Raw genomic sequence first — 26,012 nt, 5'->3', positions numbered from 1 at the left:
GATTGTGTTCTACAATGGCCAGATTAACCAGTTTTTTAGACAGTGTATTCCTATTTTTAAAAAATTAGGGCTTATTGTGTAGGGTTTGTGTTGCATTAAGAGACTTGTTAAATGCGCTCATCTTGTCACACGTTGACATGCAACAAATGATAAGCTGTTCTTCTCTGCTCTCTCCTCAGTTCTGTTATTAACTTCCTCGAGACTCTGTCCTTTCCTTGAGTGAATTAATCTCTGTTTTACAGCCAGTGCATTATGAAGAGAAGAACTGGTGTGAAGAGCAGTATTCTGGGGGCTGCTACACAGCCTACTTCCCACCAGGCGTAATGACTCAGTATGGAAGGTACAGTGCCTATTTATAGTGGGCTTTGGAGTGGTAAGATAAGACCAAGTTAATAAATATCCTCCGAAAGGGTCATAAATCCTCTGTCACTGTTCGCTTTACACCTTTAAGATCACTGGGGGATGTTTTAAACAGACAATGCAACCTTCCACTTGTCTCCATTGGGCTTTATGATGGATGAGTACAGTATCATTGGGGCCTTTTATCCACTCCTGTTATTTGGTGAGTACAGCTGAGTAGGTTCTGGGAAGGGAGCTGGGAAGCTTTCACAGTCTGCTTACAAAACAGGCTTTGGGTATTTGAGATCAGTGTAACCATTTCAAGCACATCTTTAGCTGATGTTTTAAAAATACTGACAGAGTTAATTCTTGCCAACATTGATAGTAATGAGAGATTTCTTTGGACCATTCCTTCTTTTTAGCAGTGAAAGCCTAATACAGTGTGCCATTGTATACAGTCCTCTCCCACTTCAGTTTTTGCATGAAAATAAGATTTACTGAGAAGGGAAAGACTTACTTCAGACTGGTGACTGGATTTAGATACACAGGTTTTAATGCGCTGGAATAGCCCTACTTTTGAAGCTTAAGTTCTTACAATTTAAAAGTAACTTAGGGCAATAAAGCAGTTGTAACAAAGAGTTTATGGAGGCCTTAGTATTTAAAGTAATTAAAATGATAATTATTGCAGATTCTGGCAAAAAATAGAGTTTAAACAATGCTTTTTGTTTATTTACTTACTGCTTCAAATATTATGGAGCAATTTCAGAATACTACACTGTGCCAGTAATGCCTGGCATTGGTATTTATGCCACAGGCTGGAATTGTGAGGTAGTGTAAGTCTCATCTCAAACTAGTTGTCCTTTTCACCTATGAACAGTGTAAACATTTAGAAAATGTGTGTTCACTGTAGTAAGTTAAATGCAACCCAGACTCCTCCTCCAGCTCCACTCACCCAGTGCAATTATCTTCAAGTTCCTGCTGTCATTTAAAACACTTTATTCCAACATTAACCCAACTATTTCAGTTCTTTCCTGACACTGACATGACTTTTTGCTTGGTCCCTTCCAGGATAATTCGGCAACCTGTTGGCAGGATCTATTTTGCTGGCACAGAGACAGCCACAGAGTGGAGTGGATACATGGAGGGGGCTGTCCAGGCTGGAGAAAGAGCAGCCAGAGAGGTACAGAAGATGCTCAGGGGGCACTGTCAAATGTCCTGTGGAAAATGAAAGATCTTGTGGTTGGAGGGGAAATGAAAACCGAGTGTTGACAACTTTGGGTGTTCTGCATCTTGATGCAAATCCCTGCAAAGGGGGCAGACTTCAAAAAGGATAAAGGTTTTGCACTTAGATCTGGAATGTTAGGAAGGGCTCTGGCTATTTTGTCAAACTCTCCCCTTGTTTCTAGGATTAAGTTCTTTCTTCTTTTGCAGAAATGCCAAATTCTCCCCTAGTAATTTTTCTCCCAAATCTGTTAATCATCACACTGAGAGATCCTGGCTGTTAGAGCATGGGAACAGCTCAGTCCTGCAGCTCTGCACACCAAGCCACTCCCTTCCTCAGTGTTTCCAATGCAGTGCTATTCCATCGAGACAGCCTTAACATGAAGTCACTAAACAAGGACTTAGATATTTTTCTTCTGAGAAAATGCCAATTCCCCAAGTATTTTCAGGAACATTACAGTTTAGGGAACAGCAAAAGAAATTTAATTTTTGTTTTCTGAGGTGAAGGGAACCTTGTGGCTAAAAGCTACAGTCATGGAACACAAATTGTCCTGGAAGGGATGTGGAGAGTTCATCTAGCCCATACCCCTGCCCCTAGAAACAGGGATTAACTGTTCCTAAATTGTCATTTGGGAAAGTTATACCTGAACTGCTCCTGAAAGGCTCCAGAGGCAGTGCCTCATGACCTCTCTAATTTAAGGACATTACAGCAGAGCCTCCATAGGCGTCAGCAGAGGAGCTGATAAGTGCACTTGACTGGTAAAAATTTTGATGTTTTCCTTTCCTCATTTACTTAAGAGAGGAAAATGTGTTGAAAATTTAGTGCTTCTCACTCTTCTGCATTGAAGGGTTGACAGGGTCCATGAATCTTGTCTACAGTAAAAGCCCATTGTAAAAGATATTAAATCTTAAATCTACAAGTGCCTGGAATAGGAAAAACATTAATATAACCATCTCCATTTTATTTCACTGTAGAAGAAGCTAATCTTGCTATCTTCCCTGACTATCACTTCAAATAGCCTTTGCTATCCTTCTGATCTCTGCTAGCTTTGATACTTTAAATTGGTAACTTTCCCATTGAGAAAGTTTTCATTTTAGTTTTGCTTTTCTTTGTCTGGAAGTAGTGGTCTGTCATCACTCCCAGGATGCTGTTCCTCTTCCTACATCATGATAAAATTTGCAAAACAAGCGACTCCTTGTAGCTGGTGTCTTCATGCCTCACTGTGCCATGAGTGTCTGCTTAACTCTTAGTCATAATCACATTACCTTGTTCCCGTGGGAGTGGCCACATTCCAATATCCTGCATGGACTAACTAAGCATAAAGAGATTTTTCTGTTACTGTTTCTATGTTCCAGTAGGAGGAGTGTCTTATTAAATATCAGGCCTCCCCAGAAATGAGTTGTAAAAGGTTGAGTTTTCTTCTAAAATTTGAATACATTTTGATTTATGCACTCAGTCATCACGCCGTTTATAAACAAGAATTGAAGCCAAATTTTTTTTTCCATTCTGAAGAATCAATGGCACTTATTGAGAGTGTTACTTATTTTCAGATACTGTTTGCTATGAGGAAAATCCCAGACAGTGAAATTTGGAAGCCAGAACCTGAATCAGTTGTAAGTATTTATGTAGATAAAATGGATTGGGTTTTTTTTCCTGCTGTTTTGCTGATGAGATAAAATTTTGTTGGCTGTTTTTATATAAGTTCACTAAATCAAAGCCACAATAAACTTTCCCTTACCTTCCTCACCAAAATTGCCCTTCTCTAAAAAAGGAAGAGGATAGAAACTCAGAGAGGGCACCCATCTGACAAGTCTGTAAGGCAGGATTGGAAAGAGCTGCACTTTTTAACTGGGCTGTGAATCCTTTCCGTGTGTGTGTTCTTCCCTTTAACTGAGAGAAAATCTGGATATACTGCTTCTTGATAAGATATAACTGCTTCAACCCAGTTCTGTTCCTGCTGCAAGAATCTCTCCATTTATATCCTGCCTCTCACAGTGGAGATGTTCTGTGGATAATGGATGCTCTCCCCACAGGATGTGCCAGCTTTGCCCATCACTACAACCTTCTGGGAGAGGAACTTGCCATCTGTGCCAGGACTGCTAAAGCTGATTGGATTTTCCACTTTCTTCACCTCTGTGGCTGCAGCTGGGTTATTTGCCTACAAAAAGGGACTTCGAAACTGAAAAAAGGTGCCAACTCAAAGCCTCCCAACTGAGGGGTTTTCTTTTTTTATTCAGAGGTTTTCTTTTGTCATGTACTTTCCTGTCTCCAAAATCTGAGGAAGAGGTGAAAACAGTAGAGAAATAGGTTGGAGGGAAGGGATATAGAAAGGGGACCCATATTGAAAAAGAACCCCTAGAGTCCAGGCCTACTTCTAGCAGGAACTGTCTGGTTGTTGAATTTCTGAGGTATCAGGTGTTATCATCTTGAGGTTTCTAGTTGGTTTTACGTCTGAACCAGACCCTGAACTCCAAGTCTCCACAGGCCCTATTTGTATTGTACAACAAAATCTCTAGCTGTAAACAAAGGATTTCTGCCTTTCTGTGTGGTAGACTGAGAAAAGAAATCCACAGCTTACAGGATAATTAAATAGTTCATGCAAATTACTGGTAAAAAACTGTTAGTATTTTTATTTTTTACCCAGATGTCCAGAGCCTGGGGAGCACCTAAGGGACGAGTCAGGCTGAATTTATCCACCTGAACTATGCAAGTGCAGCCTTAGGATGCTGGCATTTCCAGTGGCATATATGTCCTACAGTGAGTTAAAGGACAATATTTTGCTGTGTTTGGCAGTGTGGTTGATTTCAGGCTCCCCAGCTGTGTTCATGACTGTCTGGCACAGCAGAGCTCATGTGGTCCAGTCCAGTCTGTCCCTGTGGGTGCCTTGAGGCTGTCTCTTTCCTGGTAGGGCAAAATGGGCTTGAAAATGTAGTGTTAGCATTAAACAAGCAAAATATAACAGCAACAACAACAACAGCACCCCCCACCCAATAACAACAAAAAATCCAAACAAACAAAAACCCCATCCCCCAAAAAAACCCCCCAAAACCAAGACAAAACCCCCCAAAAGCAAACAAAAAACTAAAAAAAAACCACCAACAAAACCCACCAACTTATCTGCGCCCAAACTCTTGCTTCATGCTGAGCACAGATTTGCTGATCCAGAGCTTTGGTCTCTCCTAACAACCATATTCATGGGATTAGCACTTCCACTTCTGCCTGCTGTGCTGTGTTGTACTGATTATACACTTTGGGTAACTAATGATCTAAATGATAGTGAGCTCAAAGACAGCCGTGGATAGGAGAGTCACATGCAAGTGCTTCTGCCCTTCACAGGTTAGTGCTGTTCAAGCAATGGAGAAAAAGAAGATACAAAGAAGGCAGGATGCAGGGGTGGGGGGAAGTAAAAAAAAATCCACTCACCAAGATCTCAGTTCCTACTTGTCAGCCTGTTGGTACCTTGTTCTAGATATTTCTGCTGTGTTACCTGTGCACAAGACAAAACAGGAAGACATAGGTATGGCTGAGAACAAGATCTGGTGCACATGAAGCTGGAGATGTCTGGAATTTTTCAGAGTCTGTTTGCTGCACTTCTCCCTTCACTGAGTACCAATTTATATGTAAAAAAAAAGGAGTGCAGTAAAGAGCCATGGAAGGAAGTATAATAATAAATCCAGCAACTGGTGTGAGCAGAAGGTGGAGGAACTGTATCACCAGTCTCAGGCAGACTTTTTTGGCTAGCATCTGATCTTGCTTGTGTAGAGCAGTACTTTGTTCTCCAAATGGTCCCATGGAAATTTACCAAACTGCTTGGAAAGCTGTAATATTTGTGAGCAGCACCTCGCTTTCCAGCCCTTAGGTTTTGTTCTTTTTAACTTGATGTGCCAGTTAAACATCATCTTGTAGCAGCAGCTTGGATTTTATCACAAATGAATATCCTCATAACAGCCTTTTAAAATGCATGGGGGAACTTTTCAGGCATAAAGATCTTTAAGGCAGAAGAAGAGTGCAGCAGTGTACATATGGCCTCTCTCGTTGTATCACATCGAGCTCTAATTTGCTGGGACATTTGCCTACTGCAGAGAGCTTCTACATGGCTTTCTGTCCCTGTGATTTATTTACTAAATGAATTAGGAACTGAAAGCTGAATGGGAAGTTCAGAGTTTTTGCAACTCACACAATTCTCAGGCCAGAAATAAACACAGGAACCTAAATTTGGGAAGACATTTTTAAAATCTTGGCCCCAATATTTGTAAGTACTAGACAGTGAATACATACTTTACATATAAAGAACTACTGCATTTGCAGATGATTTTTCTGCCAGAACTATTTGGAATTTGGGTCCTGCTTCTGCCCTAGAAATACTCCACATTCTCTAAAGAGGAGCAGATTCATGAAATTAATGAGGATAAATCAGTTTTATTCACATCCAAAATGTATTTCTCTCTTCTTTACTCCTGAATCTGGCAGAATATTTTCCTCATTTAACAAGATCTTGCTGTGTGCCACAGGGGCAGAAATTCCAATCAAAACCAGAAATTAGGTAGTTAGAACTGAACTGATTTATAACCTAACCTTTTCATGAGATTGACCAATTAAAAAAATATTGAAAAGTTTCTATACTTACAAACCTTTTATATTCTTCATTTCAAAGTGGAAAAAAAAAAATGGAAAAAAAAAATAAAGCAATCCTACAAAGCATTTCTCATCTTATTCTGCCACAACTGAAGTAGGTGAGACTCGGAATGTCAAATTAAATTTGGATTCCCTGAAATTTTCTAATCAAATCTGGTTGGAGCTTGGAGGTCCGAATTGTAACATCTGTATTAGCACTCTAAAGTCTCTGTGTTCTTCCTTTCAGACTGCCAAAGCTTTAGGAAAGCTCTCTTTGTCTTTAAAGCCGTGTCTTGCTATGATTGTGCTGTGGACCTTACCACCACTATGGGATTAAAAAAAGGATTTGCTGCTGTTTTCTCAACATTTTCAACACGAAAGGAATGCATGGCACCTTGTGTGCGTGGATGCCAGCAGGATGAGTGAATTGACAAATGTAGGTAGAGAATCAAGCTGCTTCCCTATGGGTAGAGGGAACTGTTAGCACTGGCTTTTGAAACTAAAATTCATGCTAACCCTTTGAAGAGAGGAATGAAGTCTGTTTTAATGGATAACCAGTCGTGCTGTATTCTCAATTTATTAACACACTTGATGAGACAACTGCTATCATGAAAGTTCCAACAGTTTACCAGCTTTGTAAAATGTACTATAGGAACAACTATGGAAATAATTGTATTTGTCTCTTACGAACTGAACTGTGTTACCATGCATATCTTGTAATGCTCTTAAGAGTTTACAAAAAAAAAAAAAAGAGATTTACTTTCTTATACTCTGTCCTGATAGCCACCATACATTGCAAGGAATGACAGGTCGTGGCATAAAAATCTGTGTTAACCAAAGTACTTGAAATCTAATTGTGTAAACTACTCAACAATAACAAGGATGTGAACAACCTGAGGCAGCCCCCTTGTCTTCCCTTTAATTTGTGCATTTTTTTACCCGGTGCAGATCTTGATTCCAAATAGCACATCTGCTCTCAATATGAAGACATTAATCAAGTAATTAAGTACATGTCTGAGCATTATCCATCACTGGAACCCATGGCCTGGACAAGAAGCTATGGGGCTTAAAGAAATCTTTCTGTGTCCACAGTGGGACTGTTGTTTCACTGAAGTAGGCTTTACAGATGTGCAGAAATTTTAAGATTTTTCCCCTTTTTTGAGACATGAAAAAGAAATATTTTTGAGGAAGAAGGAATTGTATGACCCCCAGGAGTACTAGGGGGTCAAGATTAAGTTACAGATCTGCCACTTGGGCAAGAAGCAAACCCCGTCAAATCACAGATTACAAATGCTCACAAATAAACCTGACCTGTGTTCAAATGAACTAACATTCCCTCTCCCATCTCCACCACCTTAAGATTACCTTGATCTTCCTTCTGTTGAAGAACAGGTTGTAAAAACGAGACAGCCAAAGCAGCCTTGCTTTCCAAGTGTCTCTCCAGTGAATTCGTTTAGGCGTTGTCATAGACTGCCGCTTATAGCGTGTCTGCTGTGCTCATGTGCAGGTCAGTGCTCAGTGGTGCCTGCCTCTGTGTTTTGGGAAAAAAAAAAAGAGTGACTTCACTTTGCAGGAATATATATGCTGTGTGTGTGATGAATTTGTGCCTTTTATAACCGTAGCATTTTCTAAAGTGCCTCTGTGGTGACTGTCTCCCTTGGTTTCCTTCTTCAGCTCCCTTTTCAATAGGCTCTGCAGATATTTTTATCTGACAGCTGTGAAATTTTTTTAACCTTAATTAGAATCAATAAATATTGTCATGTCACATGTGTTGTTTGAGGTTTTTCTTTCGTGGAAGCCCCTTTTGACTTGGTTGTAGTGGTATTACTTAACTGACAGAGCATTTTGTATTTCATACTGAAACCTGTGAGATAACTTCAGCTTTTCTTAGTAAAGAAAGCTCTGTAAAGAAAAGGAGTGGATAAAAGAAAATATAACACAAAACCACTCAAGCAACCTCCCAAAACAGTGCAAAAAATCCCAGTCAACCCCTCCAACACACAATTAAAAAAAAATCAAACCACAATTGGTAGTAGCATAGATGACTGACTGTCTTACACTTAAGAATTAGTTTTTATTACGGTAGGGCAAGTGGCTCAAACTGAACATAAGAAGAAGCAGACCTTATACCAAATCCTGTGGGATGTAAACATAAAAACCCTGGAAGAAAAGGGAGACAAAAATCACTTAATTTCACCCACTGGCTCAGTGTCAGTGCTAGCAAGATAATGCAACTGAAGAACAAATTTGCTCCTGGGAAGGGACCTGTGTTGCACGAAACTGTTGGCCGTGAATACTGGAGAAAGTGTAACCATCCATGTGAAAACCATCTTAAGTGTGCAGTGCTCTTTATATAGGCTTAACTTTCAGCATTACAAGTTACAAAGGAGCACAAATACAATGAAAGCAAATACCCACAACTAATCCTTCACATGCTCTATAAAGCATCTGTCCCCTAAGAAATGTGTCAGAACCGGCAATGCATTTCACAGCCCTCAAAGCAGCCAGCGAGTGGTTATGACTCTAAAACGTTGCTGCTGTACTGGGTTTGCATGGCCTGATTTTGGTAGAGGAGTGCTGCCAATTTGGGTGCTACAGGGGTGGTTTCTCTGAGAAGCTGCTGGAAGCTTCCCCTGTGTCCAGCAGAGCCAATCCCTGAGAGCTCCAGGGCGGACCCACCGCTGGCCAGGGCTGGGCCAGTCAGAAATGGTGGTGACACCTCTGTGATAACAAATTCAAGAAGGGATAAAAGTTATTGTGCAGATGTAATTGCAGCCAGAGAAGAGCAGGGTGAGAATATGTGAGAGGAGCAGCCCTGCAGACACCAAGGTCAGTGCAGAAGGAGAGGCAGGAGCTGCTCCAGGTGCCGGAGCTGAGATTCCCCTGCAGCCCCTGGTGAGACCGTGCTGAGGCAGCTGCACCCCTGCAGCCCATGGAGGGCACAGGGATGCAGAGATCCACCTGCAGCCTGTGGAGGAACCCACACCAGAGCAGGGGGATGCTGAGAGGAGGTTGTGACCCTGTGGGAAGCCTGTGCTGAAGCAGGGTCCTGGCAGGGACCTGCAGACCCATGGAGAGAGGAGCTCACCCTGGAACAGGTTTCCTGACAGGACCTGTGACCCTGTGGGGGACCCAGGCTGGAGCAGGCTGTGCCTGAAGGACTGACCCCAGGGAAGAATAACCCACACTGGTGTGATCTGTGGAGAACACATGGGATGGACTGACACTGGAGAAGTTCATGGAGCAGTGTCTCCCCTGGGAGGGATCCCACACTGGAGCAGGGGCAGGACTCCTCTCCCTGAGCAGTGGCAGAAACAGCGTGTGATGCACTGACCATAACCCCCATTCCCCATCTCCCTGTGACACTGGGGGGGAGGAAGAAGAGCTGGGAAGGAGGGAGGGGTGGGAGGAAGTTGTTTTTACAATTTATTTTTACTTTTCATTATCCTCCTCTGATTTTGTTACTAATAAATTCAGTTAATATCCCCAAGCTGAGTCTGTTTTGCCTGTGATGGTTTTTGGTGAGAGATCTCTCCCTGTCCTTATCTGGACTCATGAACCCTTTGTTGTATTTTCTCTCTCCTGTCCAGCTGAGGAGGGGAGTGACAGAGTGGCTTTGGTGGATGCCTGGCATCCAGCCAGGGTCAACCCCTCACAGCCTTTTTGGTGCTGAAACCTGGGATCATGAGGATTTTGAGATAAGGATGGTAATTGGGAAAGGTTGGGCAAAACATGAACTGAACAATGTTAGAGAGTAGAATGGTTGTGGGGAATTTTTGTTGTAATTATGGTGAAGGGACAAGGGGTAGATTTTGTGTAAATTTCCATTTTTGCTCTGTGTTGTGACGGAGTTACTTTGGTTTTTGTGTGGGGAATTTTTGTCTTGCTTTCTTTGGTTGGTTTTGTTGATGTGAGTGCAGATTGTGTGATAGATGTGGGTTTTAATGATAATTCTTAAATACTTAAATATATGATTTACACGGGTGAGGGATGGAAAGTGGAGTCAGATTTGACCTACCTTCTTTAACCCTTTGTTCAGACATATCCTGGAGAATCCCAGAGGACACAACTGAAATGGTATTGTTATTAATTTAGTTATTTACAAAGCTTTCAGTGTGCGTTTCTAAGAGACTGTGTCAGCCAAGGGGCACTTCATTATTTCCATCAGTCCAGCGTACAGAAAATTAATGTGGACAGATTAATACAGAAGAAATCTATTTTGTTTAACATCTATAGAAGATACAAATATGATTTCCCAAGAAACCAATTAGAAATCCCACTCATTGTTCAGAAGAGGATACGATGTGTGTGCAAATTATTTGGCTAAATCATGCAAAACTCACTGCTACTACGAGAGCTGAGGATCATTTTTTCCTCTTGTCTTGTGTAATTATATCAATTGCTCATCTGGAGCAAATCCCAAAATGTTGGCGGGACTGATGAGTTTTGCCTTTTGGCTCAAGACAGGATAAATTCCCCCTCAGCCTGTGGAATTGCCTCAGAAGAAAAAAAACAAAACATGCAAGAATGATAGGCAAAAGTGACCTCAGATGGTAGAACCAAAGTACAGTTTGGTATCTGCTGGAAACAAGACGTTTTCTTCAGGTTGGTCCTGCTCTGTGGTGTGGGTGTGGAGGGGGGCTCCTCATTTTAACCCATGCAGGTACTGTAGGACTCCTACAGACATGTCCTTCTCTCTCTGTGTCCAGGCAGGAGGGATGGATGGGTTTTTAAAATTCAATTATCGGATGGAATTTACTTGCATCTCACTTTTTCTGCAAAGAGCACATATTTACCCACCTAGAGAGCAATTCATGAGCCAAAGCCTTGTGCCTCTCAGACATTTGAGGACACATTGCTCAGCCTCCGGCTGCTGCCCCAAAAGGAGGCACCTCTTCCGGAGGCCCGACGGAATGTGTGTCCTAAACCAGCCCTGCCTGGTGGCACAGATGCTCTTTGGGTACCAAACTGGGGAGGTTCTACTCCCACCGACTGCTGATGGCAATTAGGTACTTCTTGGGGCATTTAGTTTTGAAGAAATGCCAACAGGAATGATGTGGGCTCTGTGGATCTAACACGTTGCAAGTTAATGTGTTGCGTGTTAATAGGTAGCTGCACATTTAATATGTTAATAAACAGCTGTCCTTTAGCCAGGCAGGCTATAGATGAATTTTGTTTGTCATTGGAAACAGAGCCATGATAGTCTAGTCATAATATTAACAGTGTTTGCTAGAAAAGCCTACAGTTAGCAGCTGAGTGCAAAGATAAGCTGTAAAAAAATACACCTGACTAAGAGGCTTTGTAAGTTGATTTTTAGTGTGCATGATTTGTACAGTCAGTAGCAAGAAGCTATTCTGAAGCTAGGCTAGAAAAAGCTGAAAAAAAAATTTAAAAAAAACCCCCATAGAATAGTTTGGGTTGGAGGGGATCTAGAAAGGGGATCTTTCTACATCATCTAGTCCAAACCCCTTGCCATGGGCAGGGACATCTTCAACTAGACCATGGTGCTCAGAGCCCCATCCAAACTGGTCTTGAATATTTCCAGGAATGGGGCATCCCCAACTTCTTTGGGCAACCTGTTCCATTGTTTCCCCTTATATCTAGTCTAAATCGATCTTCTTTTAGTTTTAACTCCTTTGTTCTATTACAACAAGCCCTCCTAAAAAGTCCCTCTCCAACCTTTTTAGGTACTGGAAGGTTCTCTGAGATCTCCCCAGAGCCTTCTCTTCCCCAGGCTGAGCAGCTCCAACTCTCTCAACCTGTTGTTGTAGGAGAGGTGCTCCAGTGCTGAGATCAGCTCAGTGACCCTCCTCTGGACCCACTCCAACAGGTCCATGTCTTTCCTGTTATCAAAACACCTGTGAAACACACACGGTCTCATCCACTGGGACTGTACCCAGTGCCATGCTGGCCCATCCCAGTTTTCCATTCTTCCTGGCACTGCTGAAAGAGGCAAACCAAGTTGGTTTGAGTCCAAGCTGGTCTCACTCTGTGTTTTGACAGAAGGTGAGATACTGTTTCTAATTTAGAAGCAAAGGGTATTAGCTTTCTTCCAGGGCTGGCTTTTGCTGGGTGCACAGTGAATTTTCTGATAGCAATGTTTCTAATCCTTTCTTAGCAGAATGGCCCTAACAAAATAATCCATATCCATCCAGCTCCATTTACTCTGACATCTACAGGCTCTGTAGACTCCTTCCCACCATCCCTCCAGCTTTGTGGGGGAGAAAAAGCCTCATCCAAATCTAAGTGATCCATTCATCCGACCTGCAGCAGAAAGGGGCTGAGCAAACACAGACCAGCCCCATCTGCCCAAGGGCATAATGTCATTGAACTTCAGTCGTGTCTTTGAGAGAGGGAGTGTCTCTGAGTGCCATTTCCCTGCAGCAGCAGAGACTCCAAGAAGCACTTGAGGAAGTGGTACCCAGCAGAAACACCAGCCTTTGGATGATTTGGTTTCTCAAGTGGCTCTGTTTGCTCCTGCCCCTCTGTCGAATAGGATTCAACACTGCACTTGAATGTGCTCCAGTGCTTGGCTGGGAAGGAGCAGGGAAAAGGAAACATATCAATGATGCACTGAGGCATCCTTGTCAGCCCTCAGGCTGTGCCCAATTTGCATATGCTCCAAGCTGTAAGAAAACACTTTGCACAGCAGTGTTGCATTTAGCAGAAATTACATTATAATTTCAGATGTGGAAACTTCTATTCCAGGTCTGAGGCAGGGAGGTGTCCCATTGGGCTGTGTAGTCATTATCTTAAACAATTGAAATGCATGCTTGTAGTTAATCAAAATCAAGGGAAGACATTACTCCAGCCTCCACTTGCCAATTCAGTCCAAAGTGGAACAAGAATATTTCACTAAATTAGAAACTATATTATTTCCCAATAATTTATGAGATGGAGTTTGGCCAGAACAATTTTTCATAGTGTGCATATTTGAGCCAGCACCTCTATCCATCTCTGCCAAGCAAATTGCCCCCACAGAAACCCCCTTCTTGGAGGAGGGGAGTGTCCAGGTGCATTTAGGATCTGTGCTCACGCTTTTGTTCCAGCTCCTTTATGCTGCCAAGCAGGAGAAGGGACTTGAGCTGCCCTTTGCAGGAAGTTTTGCAATGCTTGCAGAGGGGTGGTGCCTCAGCCATTTCACTGCCCTGATTTCTGCCAGGGACTGGCCAAAGCCAGGAGGCAGAGGCCACAGGGATGGAGCCTGCCTTTCTCTGCTTCCTCCACTGTGGCACATCAGAGCTTGGAGATGGGTGAGGAGTGGTGCTGAAAGCTGGGGACTTACATCCTTTCCTTTAGTGTGCTTTCCTTACAGAGATCAATATTTTGGGTACCTGGCAGGAATGTTAAGCACCAGCCCAGAAATACCCACAGAGACCTTTCTGCAAACCAAAGTGTTAAGCTTCTGCCACATTTTTTTTGTGAGGTGATAAAATACTGCTATGAGGTAGCCCAGAAGATGACAGCCTTTATTTCAGCCTTGAGCCCTGCTGTGCCATGCTGCTGAGCTGGCCGGGCTTCAGCTCAGCTGTCTGCAGCTGGTGTCTGCTGGCAGAAGTCCTCCTCAAATGCTAGCCTCTGCCTTTTGGAATTCAGCCAGGTGTCCTGCATTTAACCAAGGTTTTGATGAAAATGATGGGACTTAGGCTATAATCCAAGGAGTTTTCAAGTGAATGGACTGGACATGGAAGTCCAAATGCCAACACAAGCACTAATTACATCCTTTGCTTCATTTTCAACCCCATCTCAAGTGGCAGCTGTCCTCTTGTACTGTGAGTGTCAGGCACATTTCATAAAGAACAACCGTGGGAAGACACAGATGGCAAAGGGCATCTGTCTTATATTCTCTTGTGTTTGGTAAGGTCATAGGCCGTGCAAATTCATGCCTCTGTTGGATCTGTTCATTATAGGCCAGGGATCACCACATCCCTGGGACTCTGGAAGAAGAGATGTGTGGCTTGAAGGCACTGCTGACCTCCTTTGGCACCCAGCAAGGTGCCAGCACCACTCTGCTAAAGCTTCCCTCTCCTATCATCAGCAATGGGCTCTCACTTGGGAAACTTTTTCCCTGTTTCTTCTATGTGTCCTGGGTTATTCTGTCTCTGTTATGTAAGATGAGTCAAAAAAAAAACAAAACAAAGAGAGCAAGAAACAGGGAACAGAAACTGGAAAGCCAAGTGCTACAAATAAAGAGCAAAATAGGAATTGCAGCTGGAGCCCAAAGCATTTGTTGCCAAGTGCAGGAGCTGAGTGGGAAAAGAAAAAGTTACAGTTCCCTCACAAAGAGCACATTTGATTTCTCCTCCTGGATTTTCACCAAGACGAAATTTCCTTTCTGTGTGCGTGTGAAAAGCAATTGCTGCAGGGGACAAACAGCCCACGAGGAAAAGAACCCACTATGGCCACATTTCCACAGAAGAGGACTCTCTGGTTTTTCTATTTTTCTATTTTTGGAGCTGGGAGCTGAACTCTGTGCAGAGAGCATAAAACCAGTCCCCAGCTTGATCCTGGCGTGGTTTTTGGCTGGGGAAGACCCTTGTTGTCAGGCATCAGAACCTGATCAGTGGGACATGGGAATCCAGGTGGAAAACCTGGATGTTTAGATGTGCCAGACTGTGCAATGTTGGCACATCACCCTGGGTGATATTTTTATTCTAATATATAAAGCTAATTTTGCCAGTAGTTGGGGGATATGTTTGATCCTGGGAAAAGAGATCAAGTGTGAACTTGGGGGCTGAATGAAATGTGAGTTGAAAAGTACTGCTGTTGAAGGACTAACAAAGAGACCAAGGGAAGGCAGCAACTTCTTGCTTCCCCAGAGTGGATTTTCATAGAGTAATAGAATGCTTTGGGTTGGAAGGGACCTTAAAGATCATCTCATTCCAATCCCTGTTTGACAAAAGTTCTCGGAGCTCCATCCAGAAAACCTTGAACACTTCCAGGGATGGGACATGCCTGAGTTCTCTGGGCACCCTGTCCCTCACCATTTCGAGGCTGGATGTACCTTTTTAGCAACCTGTGTGTGTCGTCAGACCTCCCCCTTGTCCTGCACAAGGAGGACAACTGGAGGGCCACTGCCTGCCCTGGGGAACATCCATGTTCACTGCTCCACAACATGGAGCCCCTGCGACCTGGCACAGCTTCCTTGGGGTGGTGGCCCCTTCCCAGACCTGTCACATAGTGGGTTTCCAACCAGAGAGTTTTGGGTTGTCAGTTCCTGTGTCAGGAGGTTGTGGGCTGGGCAGGTAATGAGGGAAGGAAAGCCTCGCTGGGCTGATGGTGCTAAAATCAAGCCAGTGGCTCTCCTCCTGCCCCTCCTGCCTGTCCAGCTCCTGCTGACCCAGCAGCCCATCCCGTTTCGGGGTCCCTGTCCCCATGGGCTGGTTGATGGCAGCAAGGGAGGAACCAAGCTTGTCACCCTTTACAGGCAGGAGCTACAGCCAAGGGGAGTGGGCCAGAAAGGAGGTGGGAAGCAGGAGAGTCTCAAAGGAGTGTTCTTCCATCCCCAGGGCTTGGGCAAAGCTGCTATGCTATCTGTAAGCAAACCCAGCAACTTGATTAAAAAGAGGCAGATTTTCTCACATGTATCATCCCTGCTTGCTTATTTTGGACCGCCTGATCCATGTGCTCTGTGGTGCTTCTTATTTCACTGCTACTGTGGAGGGATAGGGTCTTTTCTCTCTTTCCCCTCTGCTACTCCTTCTGCCAGTGCTTGCTCTGGTCTTTGTTTTACTTCCAGCAGCCCTTTCACCTAATGTTTTCCCATTTTCCAGGGAATTGCAATTTACTTCCCACACTGGTGCTGATGGACTTGGTGTAGAATTTTACCTCTCCCATCCCACCCTTCACTTAGGAGAGGACAGAACATTTCCACTTCTGCCAAGGGAGTGCAGGGCTCTTCCTCCAAAACCTGGGGCACTGAGCACCCCTGGTTAGGGAAGGTGTCCTAAGGCTTTCCCACTCCCCAGCCTGGGTGAGGACTCTGCTTGGTCCCCAGAAGAAAGAGGTGTTTCCCTGGTGCTTCATCCTCATGGCTTTAATACCACAGCAGCGGCTCGCTTGGGGAGTTGTCAGTAGTGATAAACTCGGTTCCATTCTGTTTCAAAATTGGTTTAAGAAAGATGCCTGGCTGTTTAATATTTAAGCTAAATGTTTAATGTTTAAACAGGGGAATTGGTCTGATTGTCAGAAAGGGCATTAAAGCAGGATGGGAACGGGTCTATAATCTCTGACAAATGCTGCCCTTTCTCAGCAGCAGCCTGGTGCCTGGGAGCTGCAGGAGTTTCAGAAATGCCAATTTTAATCAATCTCTCTCATTTCACTTGCCGCCTGCCAATCCCATGGTGGTGAGATGTGCCTTTCCCTGGGAAGGGGAGAACATTGTACCTGGCCCTGTTTAACAGTTTGAGATGAGTTCAGCTGAATTGAACTGGTATTCCAAACCCCAAACTAATTGCAATATAAATGTGCGTGAATAAGGTGAAAAGTGAAGCTGGACAGTGCTGGCTCATGAGTGTATTCCAGATGATTTGGGGTCCCTTTCTATGTGCACACAGAAGTTCTGATGTCAAGTTTAAAGTAAGCCTGAAAATGAATGGCTCTGATTGCTACAAATACACCTATGGATAAATTATTTTTGAACAAATATGGGCAGTGTTTTTCAGGTGGTGGAAATATCCCCCTGGAGGAAGCATGCAGTGGTGTAGAACTGTTTCACACCACAAAAGGCTCAGCAGTAGCAAGCCTGTCCTCCCTCCCTGAGGAGACACCGTGGCTGTGCCAAGCTGCATGCATGGGCTAGTCCTTGGGCACAGGAATCCCCGCTCAGTAATGGCTGGAGCTGGGGAGAGCACATTCAGCAGGGAGCCCTTGAGTCAATCAGCAATTCATGTAACTCACAAAAAACCAAGCAAGAAAGAATCTGAAGAAAAGTTTATAAGAAGATCAAGGTTTCAGAACTATTGAAAGGCACGTTTCACCCATGTTGAACAACAGTTGAGTTCATGGACAAGTACAATGCTCAAAATTCATAGCAAAAAGACCACATAATGATGGTACATTGTGAAACATACATTCCTGACTTCAGTAAAACACTAAAGTGATTATTTTAAGTGTATCATGTACATAATAAGAGAAGCACAGGCAGATGCATCCAATTACTGTAATTTACAAGGCAGTAATTCGAGCCTCAAATACACATCTCCTTATTGGAAGAAGGGGCTACGGATTAGGAGTGAAATGAGGGGCAGCGAATTGACAGGGAGCCAGGAAGCTGCTGGCTGTTATTTGGAAAATAACAGCCACCACCTGCTGCAAGTTGGGGGGATTTAACTTTGCTAATTCATTTCACTGTGCTGCACAGCACAAGGCTGGGCTGGATGGGTGCTCTCGGGGCAGGCACCCTGCAGAGCAGATGTGCACAGATGTTTCCTTGGCAGTGGGCAGAATAAAGTCCACCCATGCCTCCTCTCTCTCTGTTCAGTGCTGTGCTTCGTGCTAATTCCCTCCTTTCATCCAGCTCGGGTTAAGTTTCACGTTGCAATGATTAATAATTAATCAAATGCATTTGAAAATTAATTTGGCAATTCTACGACTGATTGGCATGCTAATCTCTTCTATGCAGCAGGCACGTTATGGGAATAACCTCGGATGTTCTGAGCTGCTGACTGAGGTGAATGCATGAGGGCATTTACTATCTCATGTGGAGAAAAATAAAACACTGAGTGGAAACAAAAGCATTCTCCGAGACCTCTTTGCACTCAGAAAAGGTGTGATCTGCATTTTGCCTTGCCTTTATTAGGAATATATTCTGATATTACTGATATATACTGATATTACCATGTCCAATCAAAAACAAATGGACAAGAATAAGGCAAATCTGAAAAATGCCCCCACAGTTGATTTATTTCTGTTTAGCTGGTAGCAACTGCAGTAGATTTGATGCATTAATTATGGGACTAAAAAGAAAAATCACAAGGAGAATAACTTATGCTCTTTCCAGCTGTCCATGCCACTTTTCTCCAAATAACACTCATCTGGTAAAAGGGAAGGAGAGGGGGTATGCAGCTTCCACTGGGCGTGTGGTCCCCACTAATTTCGAGCGACAAGTCCCTTTTTACAGGCAAAGAGCCCTGCAGCAGCCACAGAGGTGAGACACAGGGTGCAGCTCAGCAGGCACAGCAGCCCCGGTGCTGAGGGCAGGTTCCTCTCCCAGAAGGTGGTGGTGAATGGTCGGGCTGGGACATCCTGGGGGAGAGAGGAGATGGTAACTGCAGGGTCCCTCCTCATCACGTGAGAAGGGAGGTGGCAACGTCCCCCATGAAGCTGGGGACATCACAGGTTTTTCCCAAGGGCTGGATTGTGCAGGGAAGAAGAGTCATGGCTGTGAGAAATATTTTCTGTCATCCTGAACAGCCACAGGACAGTGAAGATGGAGTTACTTGTGATTGGCTTTAAACCATGGCCTGGGACTGGGCAGAATTAGGCTGCATTTTTCAGTCCCCCAGGCCCTGAGATCATTGTCCTTGGCTCTTAGCCATCCACCCTTCAGACATGGGTAATGATATTCCTTGGACAAGTCACAAAAATTAATACCATCAGCATGTGAGGTGACCAAAGCCTTGCCTGGGAGCAGGGTGCATAGGCATCACTGAAATAGGGACACATGGGACTGAGGGGTGTGTGCCTGACTGGCTTACCTTTGAGTCTGGCTCTGGCACCCAAATTTCACTCTTGGAGATCTTCCCCATACTGTGCAGTACCTGGAAGGAAAAATTGTTTGTACCACATGAAAAAATTATAACCCACACTACTTCCAGTTTTGGAAAAACAGAGGAAATCAGAGCAAGGTGACATTGATAAAAAGCATAACTGTGAGTAGTTGAAAGTCTCTTGAACCAGAAAAGTTTGAACCAGAAAATACAGTGATTTCTACTAGAGCTTCTCTAAATATTTTTTGGGGGGCGATTTTTAGTTATGGGGCTTTTTTTTTGTTTTGTTGGGGTTTTTTCTTAAATAAAAGTAAAAATGCTTTTTCTCAAGGCAGTTTGAGAAATACCAAGGTGAGGTTACTGCCACACACTTGGGACACAAAACCTGTTAGGAGTGATGCTGCTGGGATATAGAAACAGGAAAGATGCAACCCTGAGGCTCTCACAGCACAGAATTATGCAGTCATCACTCGCCTATTCAGGCAGTACAAAGCTCATCAAGGATTTTTCTTGAGAATAAACTGATTGTAACAATCATGGAGGTTCCAGGGGGCAAAAGAATGCCTCCAGAAGAGACAGCTAACTGTCTCTGTAACTACTGCTCACAGGCATGGAGAAAAGAGAAATTAGGTGACTTGAAACAAAGCAAGTAATAAGGATTGTAAGGTGAATATGACATTGTGCCAAATGGAAGCAAAAGACTGATTTTCCCTAAGTAACAACTCTGTGGGTTTGCCATGCAGCAGTTGTAACTGTAATGTGCACCCTTTAATGCTTTTTTCCCCTCCCCCCAGATTGTTGTAAAGGGATTTCACTGTGACTGGGAGCCCAGCCCAATGTGTGTCCTTCTGAGGAGATTTAGACATTATCAGAGCTGCACATTACAAATTCACAAAGCTCAGCTAACAGGACTGTCTTGTAAAAGGAGAAGCAAAAGGGATAGATCAAACACAAGAACAATGTTCAGATTTCCAGATTGCTGCACAGGAAATAGCTGTGAGCATTTGAAATGACTTAGAGTAGTTTTAAAACACGCAGTGATTAATCTGTTAGAAATTGAGGTAGTATATCTACAAGCAGCATCAAGTTGGGGGGTTTTTTCCTCTAGACATGCAGTACGTGGCATAAGCTTTATTTTAAGTCTCCAGTGCAGTAATATTCTGATTTGGTTGAGATTCTTGGCTTCACTTTATTCAATAACAAACTAAGTAAGTTTAAAAAAATAAAAATACTTTGGTTCCTGCTGTTTTATGGGATCCCTCCCTGGCAATTCTAGGAGCCTTTGCACAAAATCAGACCCTCCAAGCTGTACTTAATCCTTTCTAGCCTTTTGATAGAGATGTTGAAAGCAGAACAACGGTCTGTACCTCTCTGGCTGCTCTCTCTCCCGCCTGCACGGCCCCCTCCATGTATCCGCTCCACTGGGTTGCTGTCTCCGTGCCAGCAAAGTAGATTCTGTCAACAGGGTGGCGAATGATCCTTCAAAACAAGTGGAGAATGTCAGATGACAAGTGACAGGAAGGCGATGATCCTTCTAAAAGCAATTTATGGCTTTGATGGAGCGCGTGGCTTCGGATCTCCAGAATCCCCGCAGACCTGGGCTGAGGTGCCATAAGCTGTCCCTGCAGGACCACCTGCTTGCTTCCGTACACAAAACTCAACATCAGAGAGAGAGAAAAATCTAAGGCATAAATCAGTGTTCCCAGCTTCCATGCAAAGTAATACAGGCCTTATTTTAGTGCTGGGATAAGGGATAATCCTAACAGCCTCCAGCAATGCCGTGCAGCTGATAGATTTATGTCTTCTGCAGGGCAGCTTTGCTGTTATCCTTCCATTAAGTGGAATGTGAATGACATTTTTGCAGTGATGGATCACTAATATCAGCTTCTATTTGGAGGCTGGACTTGCCTGGCTGCTGAAGGCCTGGCATTCAGGGAGCTGCATTCACCCTGTAGGGTCATAAATCCATTCCCTCAGCCCTGCTGCGCTGCACAAGCATCCCAGCCAACCCAGCTGTAGGTAATGAGCTCCCTCTCCCCCTGGGAATGTGCCTGGTGTAATGGCTCCCACTTAATCCCCCATTAGGTTTTCCCAGTCTGCCTGACAGCAGCTTCCCTGGGCCATATACCTCACCCATCACTGCCCAAGTGTTTGGATAAATGACAAGAGAAGAGACTGTGCATGGGATGACTCCTCCCCACATGATCTTGGCTCAGACAGGGTGTAACCCCATGCTGGACATGTTGAAGAGCTCCTGGGCATCTCCTGAAACTGATGTTCCACCTACACAGTCTTCCTCTGTCCAAGATGTGTGTTCTCAAGGGCTTGGGTGTCTCTAGAGGGATCCATTGCAAATACTGCATAGCACAATCGTAAATAATCCAGTGGGGAAAAGTTTTGTGGCTTTAGCAGGTCCCTTTGTGACTGTGTTTTGTTTCCTTGAAAGCCACAAGAGAAACTCTGCTCTTAATAAAGTAAATAGCAAGATCCTTGTTAGCCAGGGAGTAGGAGAGTGGAAAGAGGGTTGAAGCTCCCCCAGTATTCAATATATGCCACAGGTGTGTTACATCAGGTATACAGGCATTGTATGTGAGCTAAGAAATGTGAATTAGAAAGCAAAGCTTTCTCTGTTTTACCTTCCATAGGAATGCATTATGCCTGGTGGGAAGTAGGCTGTGTAGCAACCCCCTGAATATTGCTCCATGGTCCAGTTCTTCTCTTCATAATGCACAGGCTGTGAGTATCAACAGAGAAAACAGAGTGAAACACTGGCAGAGAAATTGGAAATAAAGAACAGATCTCTTTTGAAAAGGGGGAAAATACAGGCTAAGAATACCTGACAAAGGAGTGCCACGTCATCTGGCTAATGCTATCCATCTGCACAAAACAAATTTTTGTGCTTTTACAGAAACACCAGCCCCCCACAGGGACACAACAGGACAAATTAAAACATGCACTGCCTTCTCTTTTCTTGTGCAGGGTGAGACTGGCAGTTCTTTTCTTCCTGTACTCGATGCTGCCCTCCCCTTGGGAGTACAGATTGTATGGCACAACATGCAATTTTAGGTACACATTTTAGGTGCCAGGAACTTCGGCTTCATCACCCAGAACAAAGGAGAAACATTATTGTACAACAGAGGCAAAACCAGGCATTAATTCCTTACTTGTAAAGCCTCTTTCATCCCCAGTGCCTTGGCATATGCCTCACAGATCTTCTTTTTCCTGTATGAAAATAAAATCAGAGTCAGAAAAAAAAAGGGGGGAAACCTCTCCGCTCTAATTCTTCTTATAAAAAACCCAACAAATTTATTGCAATACACTGGAAAGAAAGTTGGGTTAGGATTTGTTTTTAAGTCTGATTTCAAGTTCTTATCGTAACATACATATTTCAAATGCTGATGCCTGAAAGTTACATCTAAAATGGACCCAGGGAATGAGAAATGAAGGTTGATTTTGGCAATGAGCTCTAAAAAAACAAATCTTTGTACAGCTATTTTAGGATGCAGAGCCAATTCATTCTCATGTTCACTGGTGTAAGACCAGAAGAAAAGCAATACAAATCAATTAAATCCCTACAGATTTACTATAGCTGGGAATAAAATATGAGCTGAAGAATGCTGCTCACATTCCTAAGCAGAGCTCCTCTTGCACATTACCAAGATTCACATTTAGAAAGTACTGTTTGTTGATTTCACTGACTAGCAGGGAAACCACACTTTTGTCAACACAGAAGTTTAAAAACTTTATCAGCCAGTCTGAATGTGAAGGAGACCCAAAAGGAGACATGTCAGCACTCCCTGTATCCCTGGGTTAAAGCATCATTCAGTGGGGATGCAGTCTGGGAACATCTCTGGAAAAATCTCTTCTGTTCACACAGAGACCCAGAGCTGGTAAAACATAGCATGGAAGAGTGGGCAGGACTCAGAAATTTAGAAATATCCATAACTGGATGAATATTAGCATTAGTGTCTTGGCTTGTTTATGCTAAATCTCAATTTCTGCCTCAATTTCCAGTGTTGGTAGTTGCACTGAGCATATTGTGCATATTCACACACATATTCACACATATTCCTGTGGGTAAGCATCCCAGAGAAACAACTTGCTTCTGAATATTTACAGCTTCTGAACTCTTACCTCTCTTCCTGGCTGAGATGGGCCAGTTTGACAGCCTTTCTGGTAAGGATGAAACTGAAAAGAAAAATAAGGCTTATGAACATCACCCCAGCTGATTCGCAAGCTCTTGCTCGAAATGACTCTAAAAAGGGATTGGCAAAGCACCTTACTGGTATGTAATGGGCTTGATGTTTGTAATCATACCTCAACATTTAATAACTACAGGTCACACAGGTGAAAAAGCCTGTGCAGGGTAACCTGCAGAGTTAAATGAAAGGGAGGGTGTGTATTCCCAGAGGGCACCTATCAAGGTCTGATCCAAAAGGACTGAGAGACCCTGAGCTTTCTTGAGCTTTTGTAGTCTAGCAGGCAGCTGCCTGTGTCACTCGGTGTTAGTAGGTGATGGCAGCCTGCTGCTCTGACAGGCACTGCACAGTGTCATGGATCCCTCCTGCAAGAACTGGGATTAGTATTTATTCATCTTGAAGGAAACAGATTTGGCAATTAGTCCATCTGACCCTAGTGGATATACCCAGGGGATGAAGTATATTCCTGCACTCTTTCAGAAAGTCACATAAATCCACAAGGAGAAAGAAAGCAGGAAGCTGTTTGCCATATGGGGTTTGGAGCAGGCTTGCTGCTCTCGGGCCATGGAAGCATTTAAGTCTTGAACATGCCCACAACCATGTACAGTTCAGTAGAAGTGGTGAGCTTTTCCTGCCAGACAGTTAAGGAGTAGTTGCCTGACATTTATACTGGCCTTTTTTTGGCAGCATCACCTCAGATTATGGTGGAAACGTTTGTAAAGGTTGATTGTTCATTTGGTTTCAGCTATTTTAAAAGTCAGTCAGTGCTGTCATGTATTTTACCACCTGTTTTTCCAAACTATAACATTTTTACTTGTCAGTTTCTACAGATTCTTGATTTTTTTCACTGCACAGCTGTTCTCTGCTCCACCAGCTGATGTTCCTTGTCCTGCCTCGACTCAGTGGTGAGAGGAGACAAATGAGGATTTCTTGGACAATTGCATTGTCATTTTGGCCCAGGCACTAAACATAAAAGCCCAACATAAGCCAAATACAGGCTCAAACAGATAGGTAAGACAGGGATTTCTTTCTGAATCTACTCCACAGCAAAAAAAGACATGAAGTGAGTGCTTAAAATAAACTACAGCTGAATTCAAGGAACTCCTTCCCAACCACATCCTTTGTATTAGGCTGTTTGTAGCAGAACCTTCACCAGAAAGTTTATATGGACTAGAGGGGCACAAGAGGCTTGGCAGAAGTGCAGACTGTGGAAGTGGAAAACACTGATGTAATCTGGTCATTTCCCCTCTCCCTCCTCCTCCCACTAACTCTTACGAGAAGAAATACACATCTGTGAGTGTGGGCTAGAAGCTCTTACCCCATAATGGCAGGGAAAGTTCCATCAGGTTTCGTGTCATCTATGGTTATTCCAATTGGAGACTCTTCATCCTCAATGATGAAGGAACCACAGTAACCTAAAGGGAAAAAAACCCCAAGATGATTGTCAGAGAAACTTGTTGGTGATCACTGTTGCTGATAGCAACGAGCAAGGAAAGTTATCCATAAAAGGAATTGTACAGTAATTCCTTTGTTACCAATAACACCTACATGTCTGAAGTGTCTCTGCAAGAGTTTCTCTACTCTCTTCTCTCTGACTCTGGGAAATTGTGTACACAGACTTATAAAAATCTTTAAAATTCCATTGTTACTTAACAACGAATTTCTGTGGATTGCTGCAAGTCTCTTTGGCTTTCTGTTTCGGGGACAATAAACATTAAAAATAAATTGATCTAGTCAGAAGTATGGTGATTCATTCCATGAGTAACTTTGACCAAAACAAAACCCAGTGTAAATACATCTGGTCACTGCAGGCCCAAATTTACACTATTTTGATTTTGCTGGTGGTAAGATTGTTAGGAATGGTGTTCTGTAACAGTAATGCAGCAGAAACATGGCCTGTCTAATCTAGGATCACGCCAGGACATGTTTCAGATGAACATGCAAAAAATCTCATCTAGAGAACAATGTATACACCTGACTGTATTCCTGTCTAATCTCTGTGGCCAGTTTATGCCCTGAAACATGCAAAAATTATATTACTTTGATTAAGAAATACTCTTGCCACTCTCAGTACTGGTACGAAGGAAGTGGAACTAATCTGTTCATACAAATAGTTCTGAATATGGTATCAGTTAAAGCTGAGAAAAACATGACATTGCAGCATGGAAAAAATATCTTGAGCTAAACAAAAACTGAACCTACTTTTCCCAGTCCTCTGAGATATCAAGTCTGCAGAACAGAGGATTAAAACCAGGGAAAGGTCTTGCATACACCTTGAGCTTTGCTGTAAATTCTCTTTGGCTGACCTAACTGTCCCTGGCAAGAGAAGAAGGGAGTTGATGCTGCAGGGAAGCTGATCCTTCTGTTCTCTGCAGGTTTTCCCAGGGAAACCATGCTTGTTCTCTTGGTTGTCCCACCTCAGCTAACAGCAATGACATTCAGGATCCTGTTTGGGTCTGGACTCATCTTTGGGATAAGGCATGCACTCAAGCTTGGAGAAAAAGTTCTCCTTTCTAAGGAACTTTACTTTTCACTTTTCTGTGTGTTTGATTTTGGGGTTTTACCCATTTAACACCCCCCCCCCCTTGGATTTATTCCTTGATTGTTAGACAGCAGAGCTTCAAAATTTCCGCAGTTTAGAGTTCCCAAGTCCTCCACATCCTCCACCTACCCTTCCTCCTCCAGAAGGCTTCCCTGTAGTACATCATGCATTTTATGACACTCCCCATAGGCAAACGCTGAATCAACTGGTTTCTCTTTGGTGGCAGCTCTGGTTTGTAATGAATCTTTGTTGTCAGGATTGGAGGGATGGCACTGATCACATACTTGCCCTGAAACGTAGAACAAAGTCAGCACAAGGCGCTGCCTCTCAGTGAGCTCGTTCCACAGGACACGTTTGAAAGACACTCTTTGTAGCTGTTAACAGCT

General features: G+C 43.5%; 2 protein-coding genes across 2 annotated transcripts in view; one reads left to right on the top strand and one right to left on the bottom strand.

Annotated features, from left to right (window-relative positions):
- Nucleotides 1-3,744, top strand: part of LOC309571694 (amine oxidase [flavin-containing] B-like) — a gene marked incomplete at both ends in the record, with an annotated part of 47,165 nt that extends 43,421 nt beyond the window's left edge. Inside the window, 4 exons of the mRNA XM_082279442.1 lie at nucleotides 243-340; nucleotides 1,408-1,519; nucleotides 3,112-3,174; nucleotides 3,595-3,744. Coding sequence (XP_082135568.1) covers nucleotides 243-340; nucleotides 1,408-1,519; nucleotides 3,112-3,174; nucleotides 3,595-3,744 — 423 coding nt within the window. The remainder of the gene's footprint in view (nucleotides 1-242; nucleotides 341-1,407; nucleotides 1,520-3,111; nucleotides 3,175-3,594) is intronic.
- Nucleotides 3,745-17,208: 13,464 nt separating this feature from the next.
- Nucleotides 17,209-26,012, bottom strand: part of LOC309571689 (amine oxidase [flavin-containing] A-like) — a 34,013-nt gene continuing 25,209 nt past the window's right edge. The window contains exons 8-15 of the mRNA XM_082279432.1: nucleotides 25,756-25,915; nucleotides 24,403-24,499; nucleotides 23,020-23,073; nucleotides 22,050-22,107; nucleotides 21,522-21,619; nucleotides 20,253-20,364; nucleotides 18,874-18,936; nucleotides 17,209-18,421 (exon numbers count right to left, since the gene is read on the bottom strand). Coding sequence (XP_082135558.1) covers nucleotides 18,266-18,421; nucleotides 18,874-18,936; nucleotides 20,253-20,364; nucleotides 21,522-21,619; nucleotides 22,050-22,107; nucleotides 23,020-23,073; nucleotides 24,403-24,499; nucleotides 25,756-25,915 — 798 coding nt within the window. The 3' untranslated portion in view covers nucleotides 17,209-18,265. The remainder of the gene's footprint in view (nucleotides 18,422-18,873; nucleotides 18,937-20,252; nucleotides 20,365-21,521; nucleotides 21,620-22,049; nucleotides 22,108-23,019; nucleotides 23,074-24,402; nucleotides 24,500-25,755; nucleotides 25,916-26,012) is intronic.

The sequence above is a fragment of the Coloeus monedula genome, assembly GCF_965178545.1.
Source record: "Coloeus monedula genome assembly, chromosome: 3".
NCBI lineage: Eukaryota > Metazoa > Chordata > Aves > Passeriformes > Corvidae > Coloeus > Coloeus monedula.
Note: the sequence above shows the minus strand (reverse complement) of the source record. Positions and strands in the feature narration are given on the sequence as shown.